Below are 23,731 nucleotides of genomic sequence, written 5' to 3' on the forward strand. Positions count from 1 at the left end.
TCTGTATAGTATCCACATCCTTCCTGTAATGAGGAGACCAGAACTGAACATAGTACTCCAAGTGGGGTGTTACTAAGGTCTTGTATAGCTGTAACAACCCAGATTTGATTAGAGGGCTTAAGATAAAGGAACACTTAGGATAGAGTATTCATAATATAATAGAATTCAGATTGCAGTTTGAGAAAGCAAAGCTAAGATTGGATGTATCAGTATTACAGTTGAGTAAAGGAGTTACAGAGGCATGAGAGAGGAGCTGGCCAAGGCCGACTGGAAGGAGACACTGGCACAGATGACGGCAGAACAGCAATGCCTGGTGTTTCTGGGGGAAATTCAGAAGGCACAGGAAAGATGCATCCCAAAGATGAAAAAGTATTCTAAAGGGAGAATAGTGCAACTGTGGCTGACAAGGGAAGCAAAGGCAGCATAAAAACAAAACAGCAGGCATATAACATTGCAAAAATTAGTAGGATTGTAGAGGATTGGGATTTTAAAATCCAAAAGAAGGCATTTAAAAAGCCATAAAGAGAAGAGCTGAAATATGAAGGTAAGCTAGCCAATAATATAAAAGAGGATACCAAACAACTTTTCAGATATATAAAGAGTAAAAGAGAGCTGAGAGTGATATTGGATGTTGGAAAATGTGCTGAGAGGTAGTAATAGGGGGACAAGGAAATGGTGGATGAACTTAATAAGTATTTTGAGTCCGTCTTCACTGTGGAAAACACTAACTAGCAGAGTGCCAGAAATGTGAGGGTGTCAGGGGCAGAAGCGAGTGTCATTGCTATTACTAAGGAGAAGGTGCTTGGGAAGCTGAAAGGTCTGATGGTCGACAAGTCACCTGGACCAGATGGACTACAGCCCAGCATTCTGAAAGGGATAGCTAAAGAGATTGTGGAGGCATTAGTAATAATCTTTCAAGAATCAGTAGATTCTGGAATGGTTCCAGAGTATTGAAAAATTGCAAATGTCACTCCACTCTTTAAGAAGGAAGTGAGAAAGAAAATTATAGGCCAGTTAGCCTGATTTCAGTGGTTGAGAAGATATTGGAGTCCATTATTTGGAATGAGATTACGGGCTACTTGGAGGCACATGATAACATAGGCCAAAGTCAGTATGGTTTTTTAAAGGAGAAATCTTGTCTGACAAATCTGTTGGGATTCTTTGAGGAAATTACAGGCAAGATAAACAAAAGAGAGTCAGTGGATGTTGTTTTATTTGAATTTTCATAAGGACTTTAACAAGGTGATGCACATGAGGCTGCTTATTAAGATAAGTGCCCACAAATAGAAGATTGGCTGACTGGTAGGAGGCAGAGTGGGAATAAAGGGGGCCTTTTCTGGTTTGCTGCTGGTAATTAGTGGTGTGCTGTAATGGTTGGTGTTGTGACAGTTTCTTTTCACATTGTATATCAGTGATTTGGAGGAAAGAATCGATGGCTTTGTGGCCAAATTTGTGGATGATACCAAGATAAGTGGAGGGGCAGGTAGTGTTGAGGAAGCAGGTTGTCTGCTGAAGGTCTTGGGCAGATTGGGTGGATGGCCAAAGAAATGGCAGATGAAATGTAGTGCAGGAAATGCATCGTCATACATGTTGGCAGAAGGAATAAAGGTGCAGACTATTTTCTAAATGGTGAGAAAATTTTAAAATCAGAAGTGAAAAGGGACTTGGGAGTCCTTGTGCAGAATTTCCTAAAGGTGAACTTGCAGGTTGAGTCAGTGGTAAAGAATGCAAATGCAGTGCTGGCGTTAATTTCCAGAGGACTAGAATATATAAGCAAGGATGTGATGCTGAAGCTTTACGGCTTTGGTCAGACTGCACTTGGAATATTGTGAGCAGTTTTAGGACCCTTGAAAAGATAAGGCAATGCGGGCATTGGAGAAGGTCCAAAAGATGCTCATGAGAATGGTCCCAGGAACGAAAAGGTTAACATATGAAGAGCGCTTGTTGGCTCCAGGCCTGTACTGGCTGGAATTTAGAAGAATGAAGGTCTCAATGAAACCTATCAAATATTGAAATGGCTAGATAGAGTGGATATGCAGAGGATGTTTCCTGTAGTGAGGGAGATTAAGATCAGAGGGCACAGCCTCAGAAATGAGGGACGTCCATTTAGAACAGAGCTGAGGAAAAATGTTTTTTGCCAGAATCAGCGGAATTCATTGCCTCAGACGGCAGTGTAGGCCAAGTCGCTGGGTATATCAGAGAGGTTGATAGGTTCTTGATTAATCAGGGTGTCAAAGGTTATGGTGTGTGTAAATGCATTAACCTTAACTGGAGCTAATTTTTCTTTGCAAATTTGCATGAGAATATTTTCATGGTGGTCCAAGGGCCTGTCCTATGTGGTGTACTGTTTCATGTTGTAAATCTAAAATAAGAAGTGTGTATGTGAGTGAGAATGAGTGGTGGGGAGGACTAATAGTGATATTACCTAGACCATTTGTTTGGAAACTACTTTCGAGCGCCCTGTACATCACACCACTCTTACCCAACAGTATAGGAACTGGGAGAGATAGGGTTGGCTCGTCTTTTTTTTACATCCCGGCGCTACACTTTCCCAATTTGACGCCTTCTCTAATAATATCCATCATAAGTATTTCCAAGCTGACCTACGTGCCAGCGCATACAATTGGCAGCGTTCACTAAAACCCAACAATTACGACGTGAGAAAACGGCCGCTGTTTCGGAAAGTTTATTTTAATTGCGCCGGGATATCCACAAGCGCTCGGTTCGGGGAGGTGCGGTGGGGTTCCGAGTAAAGATACTCTGGTAGTGATGCTGTGTCAAGGTGGGCGGTTACACTGATTGCAGTGAAACGGCCGTGTTACTACTGCTGCACTGCAGATATTCCCCGACAAAGACATCAACAAACCCCACCGTCCCTTTTAATGTCTGTGCTATCGCTGGTTCTGTTAGTTTTGTCCATATACTTAAAAAAAACAGAATAGCTCGAAATGCCGAACGCGATTGGGCGCCCATCTGAACGCTCTACATAAATCAAAGTCTGTTTCCAGAGAATAAGCTCTCAGGGTTGTGCTTTGAACCAGGATACGGAATGAAAAAGGGTAAACAGTCCCCGTCTTCAGGCAAACGTATTGGGAAGTGTATGAAAAGGCAAAACACGGCGAGTATGACTAACATCATCAGCAATGTCCTTAAAAAGAGGAGCTGCATTGCGCGGACCGCTCCACGGCTGCTGTGCACTTTGGAACCAGGTGAAGCCTCTTCTTGTTGCAAAGAAACCAGAGTAAAAGAGCGATCCGTAAGGAACATCTTGTAAATCGTGTGCATGTCCTATGGTGTGGCGGGTACAGCCCAACAGCCGAGTGCCAAGAGTTTAATGTCGGAGCACCGCCGCAAAATCCTTTCCCCCACGTTTAAACAACGCCCTTGCTTTTGTTTTCAATGCCGGGATGAGGGGAGGGGGTGAGTTATAATCGTGGCTCGATGGGCGAAAGCCGGAGATGGGTCTATTGTCTACTTTAACAATGCAAAGACCAGCGAGTGGGTGTATGTGCAGTAGCCGATCAGGTTTCATGAGCGAGGTGTTTGCGGATCTGCCGGTGCCCGGGGAAAGCTTCCCAGGACGGGGGGTTTGGATCGGGAAGCGAAGTTCGATGGCAGCAGGTATGGCGGAGAAAGCGGGGAGCCGGGAGGCGGTGTGTTCACGAATCCGTGTGAGGCTCCCTTGTTTGTACGGGGGAGCGGGGTAGCAAATGGATGGTTGGTGTTTTGTTTAAAAGAGGAAATGCTGGTGACTGGGGTCACAATAGAAAAAGGCAGGGAACTCTTTAGCTTTCATTAGCAGCCGTGTACAATGCGGAACCGTGAACCGCTGGAGATCATAGCTGCCGAAATACGATTTGGCCCAGCGTAATGACGAGCGGTGTATTTCTCTGCGCACGCATTCACCAGGCTGATCCCACAGTGCCTGTGTCCGAGACATTCAGCACCCGGTGTTTCGTGGACAGTTCAAAATGGGCTCCCTACCCTTCCTGGAAATGACCTTGTATAAATTGTCCATCCTTCTGACCCCAGGAAGCAGCCGAGGAGCCGGCTGTTGGTGCGGATCTGTAGCGAGGAGAAAGCAGATTTGTTATCTGGCAGATAGCGTGACGCTTCGCGAGAGTGCAGCGCCGTGATCGTGATTTGACGGTGGCTGGTGGAGAATACAGCTGTTGTTTTGATAGACAGTTACTGCAGAACAACAGTCTTAGTATTATATTCAACGAAATTACTCTGTTCCTTTTTCTTTATATAAGCACCATACTTATCGTAAGAATTTGCACGTTTCTTTTTGACACTAATATTTCCTCTGTCCCCCCGCTTAGGAGTCGATACAAAGTTGAAATTTACAATCGAACCATCTCTGAGCAAGCACGGGTTTCAGCAGGTACGGAACTCTCTTTGACCCTGGAGTCATAGTTTTGGGATATTGGGAAGGTGGTTAAGGATATAATGCAGGTGACCAGTAGGGAGAGAACTTGCTGCCCAATGCCCTCTTGGGAAATCTTAGTTCCAGTTGTGATTTTGCCTTCCTCATGGCATTTGGTCATAATGAAACAGCTGGCATTTTTAGACCGATGCAACCCCAAGTTTTTGTGAATGAATGGCAAGCAACATCTTCAACAGAAGAGAGACTCCAAGGCAAAGCAAGGTATCACAGATGCTGAAAAGCTGCAAGAAGTACTCCAATATTTGACATTCATCTGCAAAAACAGATTGACCAGTCCTACAACTAGCGAGGCTTTTAGACTACGTCCTTGGCCACACACCCTTTAGTAAGTCCTGGAGGAATGTTGTTTCATTTTTAGTGTGTACTGTACCAGCAGTTATGGTTGAAATGACAATAAAAGCGACTTGACTTGAAGTGCTTGGCCTCCGAAATGGGTGTGTTGCTGTCAATTACATTAACCACTCCCAAGCTGCAAAACCCATGACTTTTAAAGTCAGAGTAAACAATATTCTTTTCCAAGTCAATTTGACTGTGTTGTGTGTACTTACTTACTTGCTGCCCATTCCACCACTGGTGTGTAGGGGCAGCAGTGCAGGTCCTCCATCTCTGGCAATGTTCAGGGCTTCCGTCATTATGTCAGTAGCTTCCTCCCAGTTTTCAATACTGTCAGTCCTGCAAGTCCACTAGTAGAGATTCAGGAATACCATCGCATACACGGATATACAGAAGAAGGATTCTTCATTGCTGTTTCCATAACAATTTTGTTTGACCAGTCAGGGTTAGCCCTGAACTGAACCTGTGAAGCTGGAGGACAGATGGACCACTCTTAGTCTGTCCTTTTACCCTTTCACCTGTTTGGCATGGGTCAAGAGCCAAAGCATAAACCCCAATTCCAGCCAACATACATAGCTCTCCGGGTCCTGAGGCACACAAGCTTCCAAACTCGACAGCAAGGTCATGGTCCTCTTGGAGGTGGGATGTGTATCAAAATTCCTTAATTGTCACTTGGTTAGGATTGTGAAAATGTCAAACCATGCATATTGTAAGGGCACATTCAACAAGGGCCAAAGCAAAAACAAAATACCCCTGCTTGCAACAATGAACAATCAAAGAATGAGTGACCAGATCAGGCAATGGAAACTTGATAAATAGTAGGAGCTACCAGTTGCTTGAAGTCAAAGTCTGTTTACCACCTTAACACTTTCACACTGTGGTAACTCGTGTTAAGACCCAGAATATCAGTGGAAATATCCTTGCATAGATGGGAGATCAGTTGAATCTGAGCACTGCCAATTAATTTCCTGACAGAAAATGCCAGTCTTTGTTCTAGATTGTGCTTGACTATAATGTTTTGTCATGTCAAATACTTTTAAGAATACAATGGCTTCATTGTCATGGGAAATTGACAACTAGCACAAATCCCCACCGGGCAATCAAGGCTATCTTCACCAGCATCAATAGTTGCCTTCTGAAGTACAGGAATGATTAGAAAAATGATTTTACTTCAAGATGAAAAATGCGGTGATAGCTAAAACAATTTAAGTTTTTTTTAAACTGGAACTATTTTGCAGAATTAACTGATAGCTATACCTTCATTTTAGTGGTATGATGCTCTGAAAGCTGTTGCTAGATTGCCAACCGGAATACCGAAGGAATGGAGGAAAAGGGTAAGTGATTACCAATTGTAAAGACTTTTTTTACATCTTTATTTAACGAGTATTTATCAATAATAATATTTAAAGAGTTATTTTCATCTTCAGTGGGCATATTATACAGTAATATGAAGGATTATTATTACTGATCACAGTAGTAGATGCTGCTGTAACATAATCTTCAAGTTTGCAGTGCTTCACAATTAGTGACAATGAGACTACAGAGATAGCACTTAATTCATATCTGGAGTATATTGCATTATTTCCTAAGAGTTTGTAAAGGCCAGGACTCTTGAGAAGGAGCAGCTAAAGTCAGATGTATCAGTGAGTAAAGGAAATTACAGAGGCACAAAAGAGGAGCTGGCCTACATTGATTGGAAAGGAACATGAGCAGGGATGATGGCAAAGCAGCAATGGCTGGAAGTTTTGGGAGCAATTTGGAAGGTGCAGGATTTATACATCACAAAGAAGTTGTAGTATTCCAAAAGCAGGATGACATAACCATGGCTGTCAAGAGAAGTCAAAGCCAACATAAAACCATGTTTTTATAAACTATTCACTATCCTCACATTCTCTTCCCTTCCTCAGTTCATTATAAACCAACCATTGTTAGGTGTATTTTGCTCTTGTAATGAAGACCAGATCCCTAATGATAAAGATGGCAGGAAAATCGGAAGAAAAGAGTAAAGTTGTTTCACATGAGAGGAGTTTTTGGAACACTGAGTGGTAGGCAGGACTTAATAAAGGAGCAGTTGTTACACTCCTACAGTTGAATAGACAGGTGTCGTAGGAGGGTGAAAGGATATTGAGTTAGCCGTGGAAGTGTTCTCACAGTAGAAAATAGTCAATAGCCTCTCCTATGGAAATGTAGGAAGAGGAACTGAGGAAGGAAAGGGAAAGTGAGGATAATGGAATAGAAATTGGAGGTAATTTGTAGAGTCTGGTGAGAGCAGAGCAACATTCCTCAGTCTCTAAACAAAGAGATAAGTGGAGTGGTTGCAGCTGATATGCAGCGGGGTGCAAGTGGTGGTGGTGATAAGGACAGGTGGAACAATATGTTGGTGGACATTTTGAGTAGGACTAGAAGAACAATGTGTCCCTTCGATCCCACAGAATAGACACAGCCAAATTGGATAAGGAAATGTTTCCCACATAGCATGCACAAAACTTAACAACCCTAACTTGTACTTCTTTGGGTTGTGGAAGGAAGTCAGAAAACTTGGAGGAAATCCATGCGGTCATGGGGAGAATAAATAAATTCTTTACAAAACAGCGTCAGGAATTGAACTGTGATCTTATAGCTGCCGCTGTAAGGCTCTATGCTAGCAGTGTCTTTGTAAAGGGATTGGGCGTCTCTCTTTTCACAGATACCAGCTTAAAAATTCTGCTATATATAGTAGATCGACATTTTTGTGCATTGTGGAACAGAGCTTTAACAAAAGAATTGATTGTTTTATGAGCATTCACTTTGAAATTATATTGTGGCCATCTGGGCATAAGCAGCGATGTCAAGCAGCATTCATGATTCATTTGACATCTTGGCCTTTTCTCCCTGGAGTGACGGAGGATGAGAGGTGACCTGATTGAGGTGTATAAGATGATAAGAGGCATTGATCATGGGGATAGTCAGAGGCTTTTTCCCAGGGCTGAAATGGCTAACACGAGAGGACAGTTTTAAGGTTCTTGGGAGTAGGTACAGAGGAGATGTCAGGGGCAAGTTTTTTATGCAGAGGGTGGTGCGTGTGTGGAATGGGCTGCCAGCAACGGTGGTGGAGGCGGATACGATAGGGTCTTTTAAGAGACACCTGGATAGGTACATAGAGCTTAGAAAAATAGAGGGCTCTGGGTAACTCTAGGTAATTTCTAAAATAAGAACATGTTTGGCACGGCATCTTGGGCAGAAGGGCCTGTATTGTGCTGTAGGTTTTCTGTGTTCTGTTACTTGTGCAATATTGTTATGCAGTGATAAGGCTCATGAGTGACAGAACCAAACCTTCAACAATGAAGCAAGAAGACCTTAATTAAAGTAACACATACAAAATGCTGGAGGACCTCAGCAGGTCAGGCAGCATCTGTGGAAAGGAGTAAACAGTTGAAATTTCAGCCTGAGACCCTTCACCTTAACTGATGGGGTTGACTGATGTGGTGTTACTTATAAGTGTCACCTCCCTGATGCTCTAAAGTCACATTGTACACAAATGCATCTTTTAGCTCATTGAACATTTCTGTCTATCATCCATCCATCTATCATCATTCAGCCATGTTCTCTTTAGCTCCCCCCCACCCTCCACACAAGGCTACCATTCATTTATATAATAGAGGAATTTACATGGGCAGTTAATCTACCAATGCACATATCGTTGAGAGGTGGGAAGAAGGTGGAGCACCGGGATGAAACCCTTACCTCACATAGGGAATGTGTATACTCCATGCAAACAGCACCTGGGACCAGGATTCAGACTGGCTCTCTAGCACTGTGAGGCAGAGGCTTCACTAGCTGTGTCACTGTGCTGCCCACTGAACCGCTGGAGCAGAGTCCATGGCATCAGGCATCTGTTGTCTTCAATGGAGGGGCTACTTTATGTTTCATTAGAATTACCAATTGTTCCAACCACTGTTGTCCCCTCACTACCAAGGTTCAGTGCCCACTCCCACCTAATGGCATCCACTATGTTCTTCGCAGCTGGTATTGCAATGCGATGACTCATCCCCCATCCTTCCTTTCCCCTTGCGTCCTGTTCCTAGACCTCTGCTAACTTCCTGGTATTCGCACTCCAATACAATCCCAACTAACTTTCTCTGTGATATTAAGACCATAAGACCATTAGATATAGGAGAAGAATTAGGCCACTTGGTCTATCGAGTCTGCTCCACCATTTCATCTTAGCTGATCTAATTTTCCTCTCCGCTCCAGTCTCTTGCCTTCTCCCTGTATCCCTTCATGAATCTATCAACCTCTGCCTTAAATATACATAAAGACTTGGCCTCTGTTGCTGCCTGTGGCAAAGAATCCCACAGATTCACCACTCTTTGTCTAAAGAAATTCAGAAGATTATAAGATAAAGGAGCAGAAGCAGGCCATTCGGCCCATCAAATCTGCTCCAACATTCAATCATGGGCTGATCCAATTCTTCTAATCATCCCCACTCTCCTGCCTTCTCCCCATACCCTTTGATGCCCTGGCTATTCAAGAACCTATCTACCTCTGCCTTAAATATACCCAATGACTTGTCCTCCACAGCTGCTCGTGGCAAAAAATTCCACAGATTTACCACCCTTTGACTCAAGTAATTTCTCTGCATCTCTGTTCCAACTGGACGTCCTTCAATCCTGAATTTGTGCCCTCATGTCCTAGACTTCCCTACCATGGGAAATAACTTTGCTATATCTAATCTGTTTAGGCCTTTTAACATTTGGAATGTTTCTATGAGATCCCCCCTCATTCTCCTGAACACCAGGGAATACAGCCCAAGAGCTGCCAGACGTTCCTTATACGGTAACCCTTTCATTCCTGGAATCATTCTCGTGAATCTTCTCTGAACCCTCTCCAATGTCAGTATACCCCTTCTAAAATAAGGAGTCCAAAACTCCATACAAGACTCCAAGTGTGGTCTCACAAGTACCTTATAGAGCCTCAACATCACATTCCTGCTCTTATATTCTATACCTCTAGAAATGAATTCCTCCTCATCTCTGTTCTAAAAAGACATCCCTCTATTCTGAGGCTGTGTCCTCTGGTCATAGACTCTGCCACCATAGGAAACATCCTCTCCATGTCCACGCTATCAAGTCCTTTCACCGTTTGATAGGTTTCAGTGAGGTCACCCCTCACTCTTCTGAATTCTAGTGAATAGAAAAGCCATCTAGTGATTCCAGAGCCACCAAACGCTCTTCGTATGACAAGCTACTCAATTCTGGAATCACTTGCAGGAACCTCTTTGAATCCTTTCCAATCCTCTCTAAGACAGGGCCCAGAACTGCTCACAATACTCCAAGTGACGCCTCACCAGTGCTTTATAAAGTCTAAACATTCCATCCTTGCTTTTATATAGTAATCCTCTTGAAATGAATGCTAACATCTCATTTGCCTTCCTCACCACAGACTCAACCTGCAAATTAACCTTTAGGGAATCTTGCACAATGACTCCCAAGTCCCTTTGCATCTCAGTTTTTTAACATTTTCTCTCCATTTTAAAAAATAGTCAACCTTCACATTTCTTCTACTAAAGTGCATGACCAAATACTTCCTGACACTGTATTCCATCTGCCATTTCTTGCCCATTCTCCTAATCTGCCTAAGTCCTTCTGTAACCTCTCTACATGCTCAAAACTACCTGCTGCTCCACCTGCTTTCATATCATCTGCAAACTTTGCAACAAAGCCATCAATTCCATCATCCAAATCATTGGTAGACAATGTAAAAAGAATCGGGTGCAACATAGAACACTGCTTGTCACCGCTATTCAACCAGAAAAGGCTCCCTTTATTCTCACTCTTTGCCTCCTGCCAATCAGCCACTGCTTTGTCCATGCTAGAATCTTTCCTGTAACATTCATAGCTTGTTAAGCAACCTCGTATGTGGCATCTTGTCAAAAGCCTTCTGAAAATCCAAGTACACAACATCAACTGATTCTCCTTGGTCTATCCTGCTTATTATTTCTTCAAATAATTCCAATAAGTTTGTCAGGCAAGATTTTTCCTTGAGGAAACCATGGCCTACGGCCTTTTTTATCATGTGCCTCCAAGTACCTTGAAACTTCAACCTTCATAGTCAACTCCAACATCTTCCCAACCACTGAGGTCAGACTAACTGGCCTATAGTTTCCTTTTTTCTGCCTCTCTCCCTTCTGGAAGAGTGGTGTAACATTTCCATTTTTCCAGTCTTCTGGAACCATTCCAGAATCTGGTGATTCTTGAAAGATCATTACTATTACTTCTTACTCCAATATTGACTGTACTAGAGATCTTGAAAGAGTACTCTTTTTTGCATAGCTTGACATATGAAACTGTTTTACCCCACTTGATACCTTGAACATCATATACAGAATAACTCAGTCTAGGAACTTGTGCAAATATTGAACTGGTGCCTTTTTATCATCATCATTGTGTCCTATGTCATTTGACATGGGCGATCATGGTCTTTGATCATGATTGTTCTCAGCAAACTTTTCTTCAGAAATCGTTTGCTCTGGGCAGTGTCTATAGTTACTAATTTAAAGGGAATTTATTAGCATTTTACAATATCCTGATTGCTGTTTCTGCAAATGAGTTAGACATTGAAAGATAATGATTATCCCACCTAAACATGTTGCTTTTCTTTTGGTTGGAGTCAATTCCTCCCCATTATGTCTCGATGAAAAGCACTAGGATGTTTTACTATCATAGAGACAGTGCAAATATATATCTTGTCTAATCTTTAAATAAGCAACATATTCTCTATGTTGTAGCAGTGGAAAATATCAATGGTCTAATAATTCCTTAATTGTATGCAGTTTGAAGTGAAAGGCGCTATTACAGATAATCAGACAAAACATCGGACATTTGACCTTCATTTTAATTAATGTGTTGTTGTAAACACACTTTTAAAATGATAGTACATAAAATGTTTATTTTTTGTGTGAACTATTAATAGTGACTTACGGAGAAATAATTTAGAATATTAAATATACTTGGAATTTTGCTGATTAACATGTTTTTAATTAACTGGAACTATACTTTTGAAGTAATTGAACTGTCTGGTAACTTTAATACCTTAATCCAAATTTTAGTTTCATTTTGAAAATGTACAGTCACTTTGGATGTTTCCAGTGGATCAGCTAAAACTGCTTTAGTTTTAATAGTGAGTGTGCGTTTGTCCTTTAGATAATCTTCTTTAGTGTACTTAATGTTTATTATAATCTACTTTTCCTTGTGGAATTCAGAGTTTTATTGGACTGTCTGCTCCCTTTCAGGTTTGGCTGACTCTAGCAGACCATTACTTGCACAGTATCTCAATTGACTGGGAGAAGACAATGCGGTTTGCTTTTAATGATAGGAGTAACCCTGACGATGATTCCATGGGCATTCAGATTGTGAAGGTAGATATACCCCAACATAATTACTTACAGATTTAATATTTTTATTGTTCCCATTCTAGTATTGCAGAGGTACATGGAGAATACTATATGTGTGTGAAAATATTTTAATGAGTGCAGCTGTAATGAATCCAGAGGAGCAGAAAGTTTCATTTTGAAACTTAATGCATTTTCCAATAATGTATTGCATTTTTTGTATGAGTTAGTGAAGCAGACGGTGCTGGAACGAGCCAGAAGTTCCACAACAAGCTAATGAGTAAGGGGAGGTTTGGTTCTTCTGCAAAGTATAAGACTCAGACTCACTGGCTATTGTATTTTGCATCTTTTCCAATTGCGTCCCAGTGTTGGACTGCAGTAGGATATGAATTTTCTGCAACTTGCCAGCCGCTGTGCTGGGAAATCTGCTTGGTGATTCTGTACCATGCAATAAACTCATTCATTTCAATGGAGAGGAATATTGTAAAGATGAAAACTAAGAATTAATTCTTATTTTTGAATGAACTAAGTGCAATGTTTTTCTGCTCTGAAGGGTTTCATTTAAAAAATTTTTTATTAATATCAAATTGTTCCAGTGAATTTTAAGATTTTATAACAATGCAGTAGAAGACCATTCAGCCAATCAGATCCATTCCAGCTTCCATGGCAACAAACCAATTAGCCCCATTGTCACTGCCCTTACTTCCTAATACCTCTAGAGTTTACGCCCTCTCACATATACATTCTTTAATTCTCTTTGTCATTATCCTACGATAAAGGGCAATTTATGGTGGTCTTGTCAGGTGGTCTTTGTAAGCTTTAAGTTACAGTATTCTAATTTCACAGATTACCCAAAGTGTGGAGAAATAATAAGTAGTTTACTTGACAAGTGACAATGACATTTGAAAAATTTGTCAAACTGTTGATCTGTCAATAGAGTTGAAACACAGACACTCGACTGATATCTCACCCCCTCTCATCACGCAAATTTACTTTTCAATGAAGGTGGAAGATCCTTCACTGAAAATGTCCATCAGTATTAAATCCAAACCAAAGAATTCAAATTTGTATTCCAACCCTATCAAGCTGTTATAGTTATAGTCATACTTTATTGATCCCGGGGGAAATTGGTTTTTGTTATAGTTGTACCATAAATAATAAATAGTAATAAAACCATAAATAGTTAAATAGTAATATGTAAATTATGCCAGGCCACCACAGACTCGTACAACATCCTCAGTATCGTCCGGCAGATGTTAAAGGACCTCAGTCTCCGCAGGAAATAGAGACGGCTCTGACCCTTCTTGTAGACAGCCTCAGTGTTCTTTGACCTGTCCAGTTTATTGTCAGTTCATATCCGCAGGTATTTGTAATCCTCCACCATGTCCACCCTGAGCCCCTGGATGGAAACAGGGGTCTCTGGTACCTTAGCTCTCCTCAGGTCTACCACCAGCTCCTTCACCTTTTTCACATTAAACTGCAGATAATTCTGCTCACACCATGTGACGAAGTTTCCTACCGTAACCCTGTACTCAGCCTCATCTCCCTTGCTGATACATCCAACTATGGCAGAGTCATCCGAAAACTTCTGAAGATGACAAGGCTCTGTGCAGTAGTTGAAGTCCGAGGTGTAAATGGTGAAGAGAAAGGGAGACAAGACAGTCTCCTGTGGAGCCCCAGTGCTGCTGATCACTCTGACGGACTCACAGTGTTGCAAGCACACGTACTGTGCTCTGCCAGTCAGGTAATCAAGAATCCATGACACCAGGAAAGCATCCACCTGCATCGCTGTCAGCTTCTCCCCCAGCAGAGCAGGGCGGATGGTGTTGAACGCACTGGAGAAGTCAAAAAACATGACCCTCACAGTGCTCCCTGACTTGTCCAGGTGGGCGTAGACAAGTTTCAGCAGGTAGACGATGTTGACAGAATTATGGAGACCTGTAAAAGTATGGTACTTGCTTACGATGCTGGAGCTGCCTTGAAGCTCACTGCCAGTGACTGGCACTAAAATCAGGGTCGTACGCTCTCAGTGGTGTGAACCAGTGTGTGCAGTGTGTACAGGGTATACAACCTGTACTCATTTCCAGGTACAATGAAATTTCTAAGCAGTTATCTTTCCATTACACAAAAATCTAATTGACACATAACATTTCCAATAGCTGTTTATTCTTATGAAAACAAATTATTTTGTGGTCAATTAATTTCTCTGGTATTTGAACTTAAACCTCTGCTTATCTTTCCATGTGTTTCTATTTATCTTTCAAAATAAATCTGTCGATGCTCTTGATCTCTCCAGGATCCATAATTGGCACAAAATGGATGTCAATATATCCTGGCAGCACTCCTTTGATATGACATGTTATTGTGACCTTAAATGATATATTACATAGAGTAAATTCACAAATAATGTAGATGCTTATAGGATGCTTCTACTATACTGAGACATTTAGATTGTTATTGTATTGGATGAAGGCTGAAATGTAGAGTGCTTGTGAACACACTAAGCACACTAATTAGGAAATAAATATAAGCAGACAACATTTTACTTACTAAATTTGCTTTGGGGTTCTAAATGTACTGTTTTAGCATTGTAACTGTCTTTGAAAGGGCACCACTTATATTACTCATCCCTCCTTGCTATTAGGACATATGAGTCAACCAAGGTAATTTAGACTTCAACCCACCTAGCAGAAAGTTGAGGAAAATTAGCTCTCCGCTTATCTTGCACAACACCCAATTTGCACTGTCAATAGGAAGATGGAGTGCATTTATATTATTGTTGTGGTACTGTAGGTGGCCATTTGTCTGTTCTGACTCCTAGTAGAGTAATCTCCTTCGACTCATTTCCACACATATTCTCCAGAGTATTACAAATGATCATTAAGTACCTTTATCAAATATCTTTTTTGTCTATGGAGTGAGGAGAAAATAGTTAAAATTACAGATGCCTTATTAATCCCACTGTTACCAAAGTTTTGAGTCTTGTGTGATAAACAATGAACTCTGGATCTCCCAACCTAACTCATCATGACCCATGCCTTCCACTGCACTTTCTCTTTAATTGTAGCAGGGTATTCTGAATTGCAGTGTGATCGGTTTGATCTGTTTATTAATACTATTGCACCAAAACAGAAAATTTTCACCAGCAGCACAGACAAAATGCTGGAGGAACTCAGGAGGTCAGGTAGCATCTATGAAAAGGAATAAAGGGGTGATGTTTTGGGCTGAGACCCTTCATCAGGACTCCATCAATATTGCCCACTTACTCATCCGCTGACCCAATTTCTCCACATTGTGAGAGCTGCCAAGGCCCTAAGCTCTGGAACCGCTTCCCTGCTTTTTTTCCCCTTCTTCTTTTAATAAAACCTGCAGCTCTAACTAAGCTTTTAGCCATCTAACTTAATAGCTCAATATCTTCCCTCTACATTCTCAAACAGAGTTTCGATCAGAATATTTACTGTCCCTCTACTTCTACAGATGCTGCCTGACCCAATGAGTTCCTCCAGCAGTTTGTTATTAATACTACTGTACGCAAAAAGCATCTAGATTTATTAGGTTTATGAGTTTCTATAATGTGCATAAAGAGTTACTTAAACATGTCCTTGTGTGAAGGATCTTCACAGAACAGGCTGCAGTTCTTACTGTGGCCAGGAGGCTGAACAGGATCGTGTGGTGCTGAAGCGGGTCCTTCTAGCCTATGCTCGTTGGAATAAATTTGTTGGTTATTGTCAAGGCTTCAATGTGCTTGCAGCGCTCATATTGGAAGTGATGGAAGTAAATGAAGGAGATGCACTGAAGGTGAGTTCAGAGGCAGAGAATAATCCTGTTGATGCAGTTAGAGATGAAAAATTTGTCTAAATATTGCAGTATCACATTCCTGGGAATTTGTGTTTTCATTGATCAATATCTTCTCCTAATTGGAGCTCTATCATAGGTACATGATAGGTTTCTAACTGGAACCCTATCTTTTCTTAAAGGCACAAGATGGAAAAAAAAGAACAGTTTGTAATTATGCAGTGCCTTCCACATCCTTGCAGGGTGACCCAAAATTCTTTACCCTTACTATTCGAATGTAGGAACTTGATTAATTTGGCTATTGCAAGTTTCCTTAAAGAACAATATGATAACAACCAGGTAATTTATTCTTTAGAAATTATGAGTGAGGAATAGTTATTGCCCAGACTCCCAGAATAAATGCTCAAAATAATGCAAAGAAATCTTCAGCTGAGTGATTAAGTTATGCCTCAATGAATGTGTCAGCCAGCCAGTCACGTAGTGGCATCCTCACCAGACTTGGAGGCAAGTGGTCCTGGGTTCGATCCTGGCCGGCTCTTTGCATGCTTTCCGTCTGTGCTGGGTTGAGCATCGAGCTAGCAACTCGATCTCGTAAAAAACAGACAAAAATATTAAAGGTTGTCGCACGATGCGCCACAAGGTGCAGGAAAGAACAACAGCAATATATGTCACCTGAAAAAGTTATTTATCATATGCGACAGATCTGGAACCTTCCTTGGTTAACAGTTATTATTAAAACAAGGCTGACCCTTCAATATTTAATCATTCAGGATAATCATAATGGACTAAAAAATAATGTGCCTTGACTGTACACATGTAGAACTGCACTTCCCCAACTTCATACAATTCAGGTTGATGGGAGAAGGCATTTTAAATGATTCGACATGGACTAAATGGGTTGAACTTTTCTATGACTCTATGACTATAATTGGAATCAAGGAATAAAACCAGGACTGTAATTTGTATGAATGCGGAAAAAGTACCCTGCAGTGCTCTATATACAGGAAAAGGCAGTAATAGAAATTCTATCAGTATTTTAAAAAATTGTCTCCTTTTTTTCCATCTTCAGATTTCTCTTGTCTCTTGTCTTTTTCTATAATCTCATTTGTCTATTTCATTTTTATGTGTGGCGGTGTGCAGATATATCTCTACCAAAGGAGGTGTAAGGCGCTCCTACCTTCCACTAGATGGCAGGTCTCCTTTGGGTAAGGTGCAGCACCTGCTTAGCCCCCCAATCCGGGACACGTGAAGCCATGGAAACAGGTGGTGGATGGTCATACAAGCAGTTGGTGGATATCACAAGCCCTGGTTATGCAACCACTGACGCCAGGCAGACAGTCTCAGAAGAGTATTGATAAATAGCTGGGGGTCACCCATCTTGTAAAGACACTGCCCAGAAGAAGACAATGGTGAATGACTGCTGTAGAAAAAATTGCCAAGAACAATCATGGTCATGGAAAGACTATGATCACCCATGTCACATGACACTACATTTAACAAATGGACAATTTTCATTTTGCGTACTGTCAAAACCACAGTGGTCTGGGTCCTGAAGTAAGTTCTTGATCCAAAATCTTGAGCATCCATTTTCCTCTATAGATGCTGCTTGACCTACTAATTTCCTTCAGCAATTAATTTTCTGCTCTCATTTCCAGTGCCTGCAGTCTATTGTGCCTCTGTAAACTACTTGTCTGTCTTCTTGCTATTTTAGTTTTTACAGTATAAATAATTCTTTATGGTAATTTGCTGCATTATGTTACATCATTGAAAGATTTAAATTTGGCATATTGCATCAGCAGCTATACAGTATACTAAACTTCACCACAGCACCTGGGGCTCAGATTCTGATTCTAATACAAATCCAAATGAAAAGCATAAAAATCAATTCCAGGTCAAAGTTTTTTTTAAAAATTGTGGCTATAGAATAAATTTTACATAGGAAGGAAAATTTAGTTGTGTTATGTCTATTTCACATTGCTTTTTATTTTTTAACATGCAGATAATGATTTATTTGATTGACAAAGTGCTTCCGGAGAGTTATTTTGCCAATAATCTACGTGCTTTATCAGTGGATATGGCTGTTTTTCGAGATCTTCTTCGGATCAAGCTACCTGAGCTTTCTCAGTACCTGGATGATCTCCAGAAGGTTGCCAACAAAGAAAGTGCAGGTAATTTCCTATGTTTTATTATAAGAAGATTTCCTTTCAGCAATCTGCTTTTCCTTTTTTCTGCAGACTTGTATTGTTAATTATTTCCAAAGACAATTTTATGTTGAGAAGGGGATGTTTTTGTGAGAGTAACAAATCTGACATGGGTTTGTAAGCCAAGGACATAATTCAGCCCAGCTGGTCCATGTGCTATGTATCTGTTCTCATCCTAATTAGGTGAAAGTTTGCAGCATTATTCCTATCCATTTGATTCTTGTCCCCTTTCTCAAATACGTCTATAAAATGTTGTTCTAATAGTAACGAGTCCCACTTGGTGGCGCAATAATATCAGCGCCGGACTCTGGAGAGGATTCCGAGTTTGAATCCAAGTCGGGTTGAGTGTTGAGCTAGCAACTTGGCCTCGTAAAAACAAGAATAGCTTGCTACGGAAACACCGTCAAAAGAAGCTGCCTCGATAACTCCACTGCTGAGTTAAGGGCTATTCTTCTTCTTCTCTTCTAGTAGTAATGAGTGTGATGATTTACTAATCCTTTGGCAAAATATTTCTCTTGAATGTTCCAATAGATTTATCAATGGCCAGCTGTTACTTATGGCTCAAAGATTTAGTCACCCCCAATAGAAAAGATGTCCACTCTGGACTGGGGCAGTGGTACAAAGGAATGTATGTACAAAGAAAATAGACTGGTGATCCAACTTGTCCAGAAAGCATAATTACTTTTAATGCCTCCTACTTAATGGGTGAATGAGGAGAGCTAGAGAGAAGGGGGAAAAAGAAACAAAAGATCCCATTTAGAGATTAGATTATGAGAACACTCAGTCCTCTTTTATTGTCATTTAGAAATGCATACATGCATTAAGAAATGATACAATGTTTCTCCAGAGTGATATCACAGATTAGCATTATTTGTCACAAGTACATCGTAACATACAATGAAATGCGTCAAATCAAAGGTTGTGCTGGGCAGCCTGCAAATGTCACCGCGTTCTGGCACCAACATAGCAAGCCCACAACTCATTACCCTTAACTGTATGTCTTTGGAATGTTGGGGGAAACCAGAGCACCCAGAGGCAGCTAGATTGTCATGGGGAGAGCATTTAAATTCCTTCCAAAAAAAAAGTTCAAAGTAAATTTCTCGTCACAGTACATATATGTCACCATATACAACCCAGAATATGCCTGCAAGAAAGTGAGATTAATTTTCTTGCAGGCATACTCAATAAATCCAATAACCATAATAGAATCAGTGAAAGACTTCTCCAATAGGGTGGGCAGCCAGTGTGTTAAAAAAAAACACAACAACAACTAACTGTGCAAGTACAAAAAGAAAGAAAAAAAATAAATAATAAGTACTGAGGACATGCGATGAAGAGTCTTTGAAAGTGAGTCCATGCAGTAGGATGAGGGAACAGTTCGGTGATGGGGCCAGGTGATGTTGAGTGAGGATATCTCCTCTGGTTCAAGAGCCTGATGGTTGAAGGGTGAAAACAGCTCCTCTACCTTGATGGTAGCACAGGGAAAAGAGCATGGCCTGGGTTGTGGGGTCCTGAAGATGAATGCTTCTTTTCTGAGACAACACTCCATGTAGATGTACTCAGTAGTGGAGAGAGCTTTACTGGGCCATTTCCACTGCTTTTTGTAGATTTACGGACAATGGCAGGAATTGAACCCCAATTTTACAGGTGACGCTGTAAAGCATTGCGCTTAATGCCATGATACCTTATCGCTCACTAGATTATTAAGTTGCCCAACAGTTATTGAAGGTTTTAATACATGCTGGAAGTACTTAGCAGAGTTTACAGTATCTCTGGAGAGAGTTAATGTTAAAAGTGCATCAAAAATGTTGCATGCAGGAAAGGTGAGTCCCAGGGGCTGCAGTGGTGGGTCAGAAGATAAGGTGTTGTACCTTGAGCTTCCAATGGGCTTCTTTGGAACAGCTTTGGTGGCCAAAGGGAGAGTGGAATGGACAATCAGAGTGAAGCTCAGAGTCACTGAAGCAGTCACAGAGGAGATCACAATATGAGAACCAATGCAGCACATGTGGGTGTGGGTCCCTGGAAGGTAAGAAGGGAAGAGATTAAAAAGCCAGACATTGCACCTCCTTCAGTTGTACAGGAAAGTGCAGTGAGGAGTGCAGATGCTGGTGGAGGTGAAAAAGTGAATCAGGAAATGGTCTCTTTAGAATACTGGAAGAGAAGAGAGGGGAAGAAGTGTGGTGGTGTAATTTCAGAAAAATAGCGAAAATTATGGACAATGTTTTGAACGTGGAGGCTGATGCAGTAGATCAAGAGAACAAGGGAAACTCTATCCTTGGACTGTCTGCAGGGAGAGAGGTGAGAGCAGATTCAGAAATAGAGACTCATTTGAAAGTCCCATCAACAGTGGAGAGGGGAAGCAACAGTTAATGGGAAAGGAAGTCCTCTCAGAGGCACTGGTCAGAATCAGAATCAGGTTTAATATCACCGGCATATGTTGTGAAATTTGAAAATTTTATGGCAGTGGTACGATGCAATGTATGATAATGGAAATAAAGGGTCTCAGGCCGAAACATTGCCTGTTTACTGCTTTCCATAGATGCTGCCTGGCCTGCTGAGATCTGCCAGCATTTTGCATGTACTACTTTGATTTTCAGCATCTGCAGATTTTCTCTTGTTTATTACCAGATAAGCTGTTTCTGGATTTTTGTTTCTCCCTACATCTGCACATAAATTTGATGAAAAGTTACCTGATGATGCAGTAACAAATGGAAATTTAAATGGGGGTTGCAGTAGGTGTGCCAGATACAAGCCTTTGCATTAACTCTGATTATGTGTTTTTCTGAATTATTTCATTATTTTGACAGGTAGTTATGAGCCTCCCCTGACAAATGTTTTCACCATGCAGTGGTTCCTAACGTTGTTTGCCACATGTCTTCCTAATCACACTGTCCTCCGAATCTGGGATTCTGTCTTCTTTGAAGGGTCTGAGGTGATCCTAAGAGTGGCCTTGTCGATCTGGGCTAAACTTGGAGAGTAAGTGGCAGATTTTAATTATTACTGTTAAATACCTTTCAGTGCATATTATCAGCCTGATTATAGTGGAAAGGTTGTGGAAAGTGTTTGTGGGAGAAGCAATTTCTTCAATGTCAGAGAAAGAGTTATGTAGCACCTAAACAGGCCCGTCAACCCAATAAGTTTGTGACCATCAAGCATCCATTTTTATACTAATCCTACAACGACCAATTTTATTCTCCACACTTTCCTCCTGATTCTGCCAATCATCTACATACCAGAGGCAAATTACAGTGGCCAATTAATCTATAAAGGTGCATTTTTGTGATGTGGAAGGAAAGCAGAGCACCCAGCAGAAACCCACATGGCCAAAGGGAGAATGTACTTACTTCGAACTCCACACTCAGCTCAACGTTTCATGGGAACACCTCTCCCTACTATTGGTATTATCAAAATGAGGTGCTGCCTCAGGAAGGCAATATCTCTCATCAAAGACCGCCCACCATCTGGGCCATGCGATCTTCTCACAGTTATCATCGAACAGGAGGTCCAGAAGCCTGAAGTCCCACACCACAAGTTTCAAGAGTAGCTCCTTCTCATTAATCACTTGGTTCTTGAACCAACCTGCACAACTATAGTCATGATGCACTATCAATTACTCCAAAAGACTGGAAGTAGAGTAAATACTGAAAGGCTTTTATTAACAGTAAAATGGATCCACGTCCATGTTGAGTATCTGTCCTGGACTGTGGGAGGAGCAGTGACACAATCACCTTTATTCAGGGGTCTGTGGGAGGAGCCACAGGAGCAGTCGGCAGCGGGGCATGTCCAGACAGGTAACCCATTTACAACCTATATACATGGTTAACCACAAGTCAGTACCTCAGTATAGCAATACGGCTACCATTTTGCACTACAATGGACATTTTTTATTCTAATGATGTTCTTTCTGGTATAATTTATATATAATTGAGATTTTTCTTGTGTCTCTAATGCTATGTGCCTGTGGTAGTGCGGCAAGATAATTTTTCATTGCAGCTTATGCGTACATGTACTTGTGTATGTGACAATAATCTCAATTTTGACTTTGTGACTTTTATAGCAGTGGAGTTATGAGGGAGCATTTCTACTACCCGCACCACTGTGCCGTCCCTTTCCCCGGCCTCCGTCCTCATTGTGAAATCTCCACTTGCTGCTCCATCTCCGCTGTGCAGCAGCTTCATACAAAAATCCATTTCCCTTCTGTATAGTGGAAAAACCAGTTTCACATTTTCTCTCCCCTGCTCTACCACCTCTGTCACGCAAGTGACCATTGTTCAGCCCGTATGCCTCAGGGGAACATCCACCTTCCTTGATCCTTTCTCCATGTTTCTTTGAGTATTCCTCTAAGAAATGAATGTGAAATACAGATACAGTGGTGGTGCAAGAGTTGTGCTACTGGAGTCTCAAACCCCGAGTCCAAAGCCCACTATGGCAGCCATGGAATTTAAATCAGTTAATGATGTAAAAGTTAAGGGGGTGAAAAATGTTAAAACCAAGATATAAAGGTGAGAAAATCTGCAGATGCTGGAAATCCAAAGCAACACACACAAAATGCTGGAGGAACTCAGCAGGTCAGGCAGCGTCTATGGAAATGAATAAGCAGTCGACACTTCGGTCCGAGACCCTTCATCAGGATCCAAGCCAAGATAGTTATGAAACTACTAGATTATTGAAGAAAACCAGTGGTTTCACTATTTCATTCAGGCAACAAAACCTGTAATCTTTTGCCAGTCTTTTGAGACTCCAGTTTGACTCTTAAATTTTGTGTATAATGGCTTAGCAATTTGCTCTGTACAGTAATGATTACAAATGGGCAATAAAGCTTGATTTGGCCAGCAATCACCACACTAAATAAATCAATAAGAAAATTATAAGTCTTTTTGTTTGATCATTTTTCATTAAATGGAGAATTGCCGCAGCTGGAAACAAATCAGGAGGCAAAGGATGGGTACTTTTGGTGACAAATTCTCTCAATCTATTTCAATGTAGGTTGAGGCATTGTGATCTCTTTCCCCTCAGAATAAAATCAGTCTCACTGTCACCAGTTGTAAATTTGTGCTGTTTTTTGGATGGGTTGCAGCAGTTAAATTTATTTCAGTTAACATCTTCACAAAAATGATTCCAGGATTGAATTGCTCATCATGTAAAGAATGTCTGATGGCTCTGGGCCTGTACTCACTGGTATTCAGAAGAATGAGGGGTGGCCTAATTGAAACTGGTTGTATCGTGAAAGGTCGTGACAGAGTGGACGTGGAGAGGATGTTTTCTATGGTGGGAGAGTCTAAGACCAGAGGATATAGCCTCAGAATAGAGGGATGTCCTTTTAAAATGGAGATGAGGAGGAATTTCTTTAGCCAGAGTGTGGTGAATCAGCTGAATTCTTTGCCACAGGCAGCTGTGGAGGCCAAGTCCTTATGTATATTTAAGGCAAAGTTCAATAGATTCTTGATTGGTCAGTGCATGAAGGGATGCAGGGAGAAGGCAGGAAATTGGTGCTGAGAGGAAAATTGGTTCAGCCATGATGAAATGGCAGAGCAGAAGACTCGATGGGCCGAATGGCCTAATTCTGCTCCTATATCTTATGGT

The 23,731-nt window shown here is 41.3% G+C and overlaps 1 protein-coding gene across 6 annotated transcripts in view; it reads left to right on the top strand.

Annotated features, from left to right (window-relative positions):
- tbc1d30 (TBC1 domain family, member 30) overlaps positions 1-23,731 on the top strand; it is an 83,492-nt gene that overhangs the window by 24,276 nt on the left and 35,485 nt on the right. For 2 of the 6 annotated variants that reach the window (XM_063057768.1, XM_063057769.1), the window contains exons 3-8: positions 4,326-4,387; positions 6,052-6,117; positions 12,054-12,179; positions 15,765-15,950; positions 17,947-18,115; positions 20,956-21,124. In XM_063057768.1, coding sequence (XP_062913838.1) covers positions 4,326-4,387; positions 6,052-6,117; positions 12,054-12,179; positions 15,765-15,950; positions 17,947-18,115; positions 20,956-21,124 — 778 coding nt within the window. Of the gene's footprint in view, positions 1-2,887; positions 3,210-3,241; positions 3,257-3,577; positions 3,622-4,325; positions 4,388-6,051; positions 6,118-12,053; positions 12,180-15,764; positions 15,951-17,946; positions 18,116-20,955; positions 21,125-23,731 lie in introns of those variants that run through there. The other 4 variants (XM_063057774.1, XM_063057770.1, XM_063057772.1 and 1 more) reach the window with 4 other exon arrangements.

Source organism: Mobula hypostoma, chromosome 9, assembly GCF_963921235.1.
Source record: "Mobula hypostoma chromosome 9, sMobHyp1.1, whole genome shotgun sequence".
In the NCBI taxonomy this organism is placed as follows: Eukaryota; Metazoa; Chordata; class Chondrichthyes; order Myliobatiformes; family Myliobatidae; genus Mobula; species Mobula hypostoma.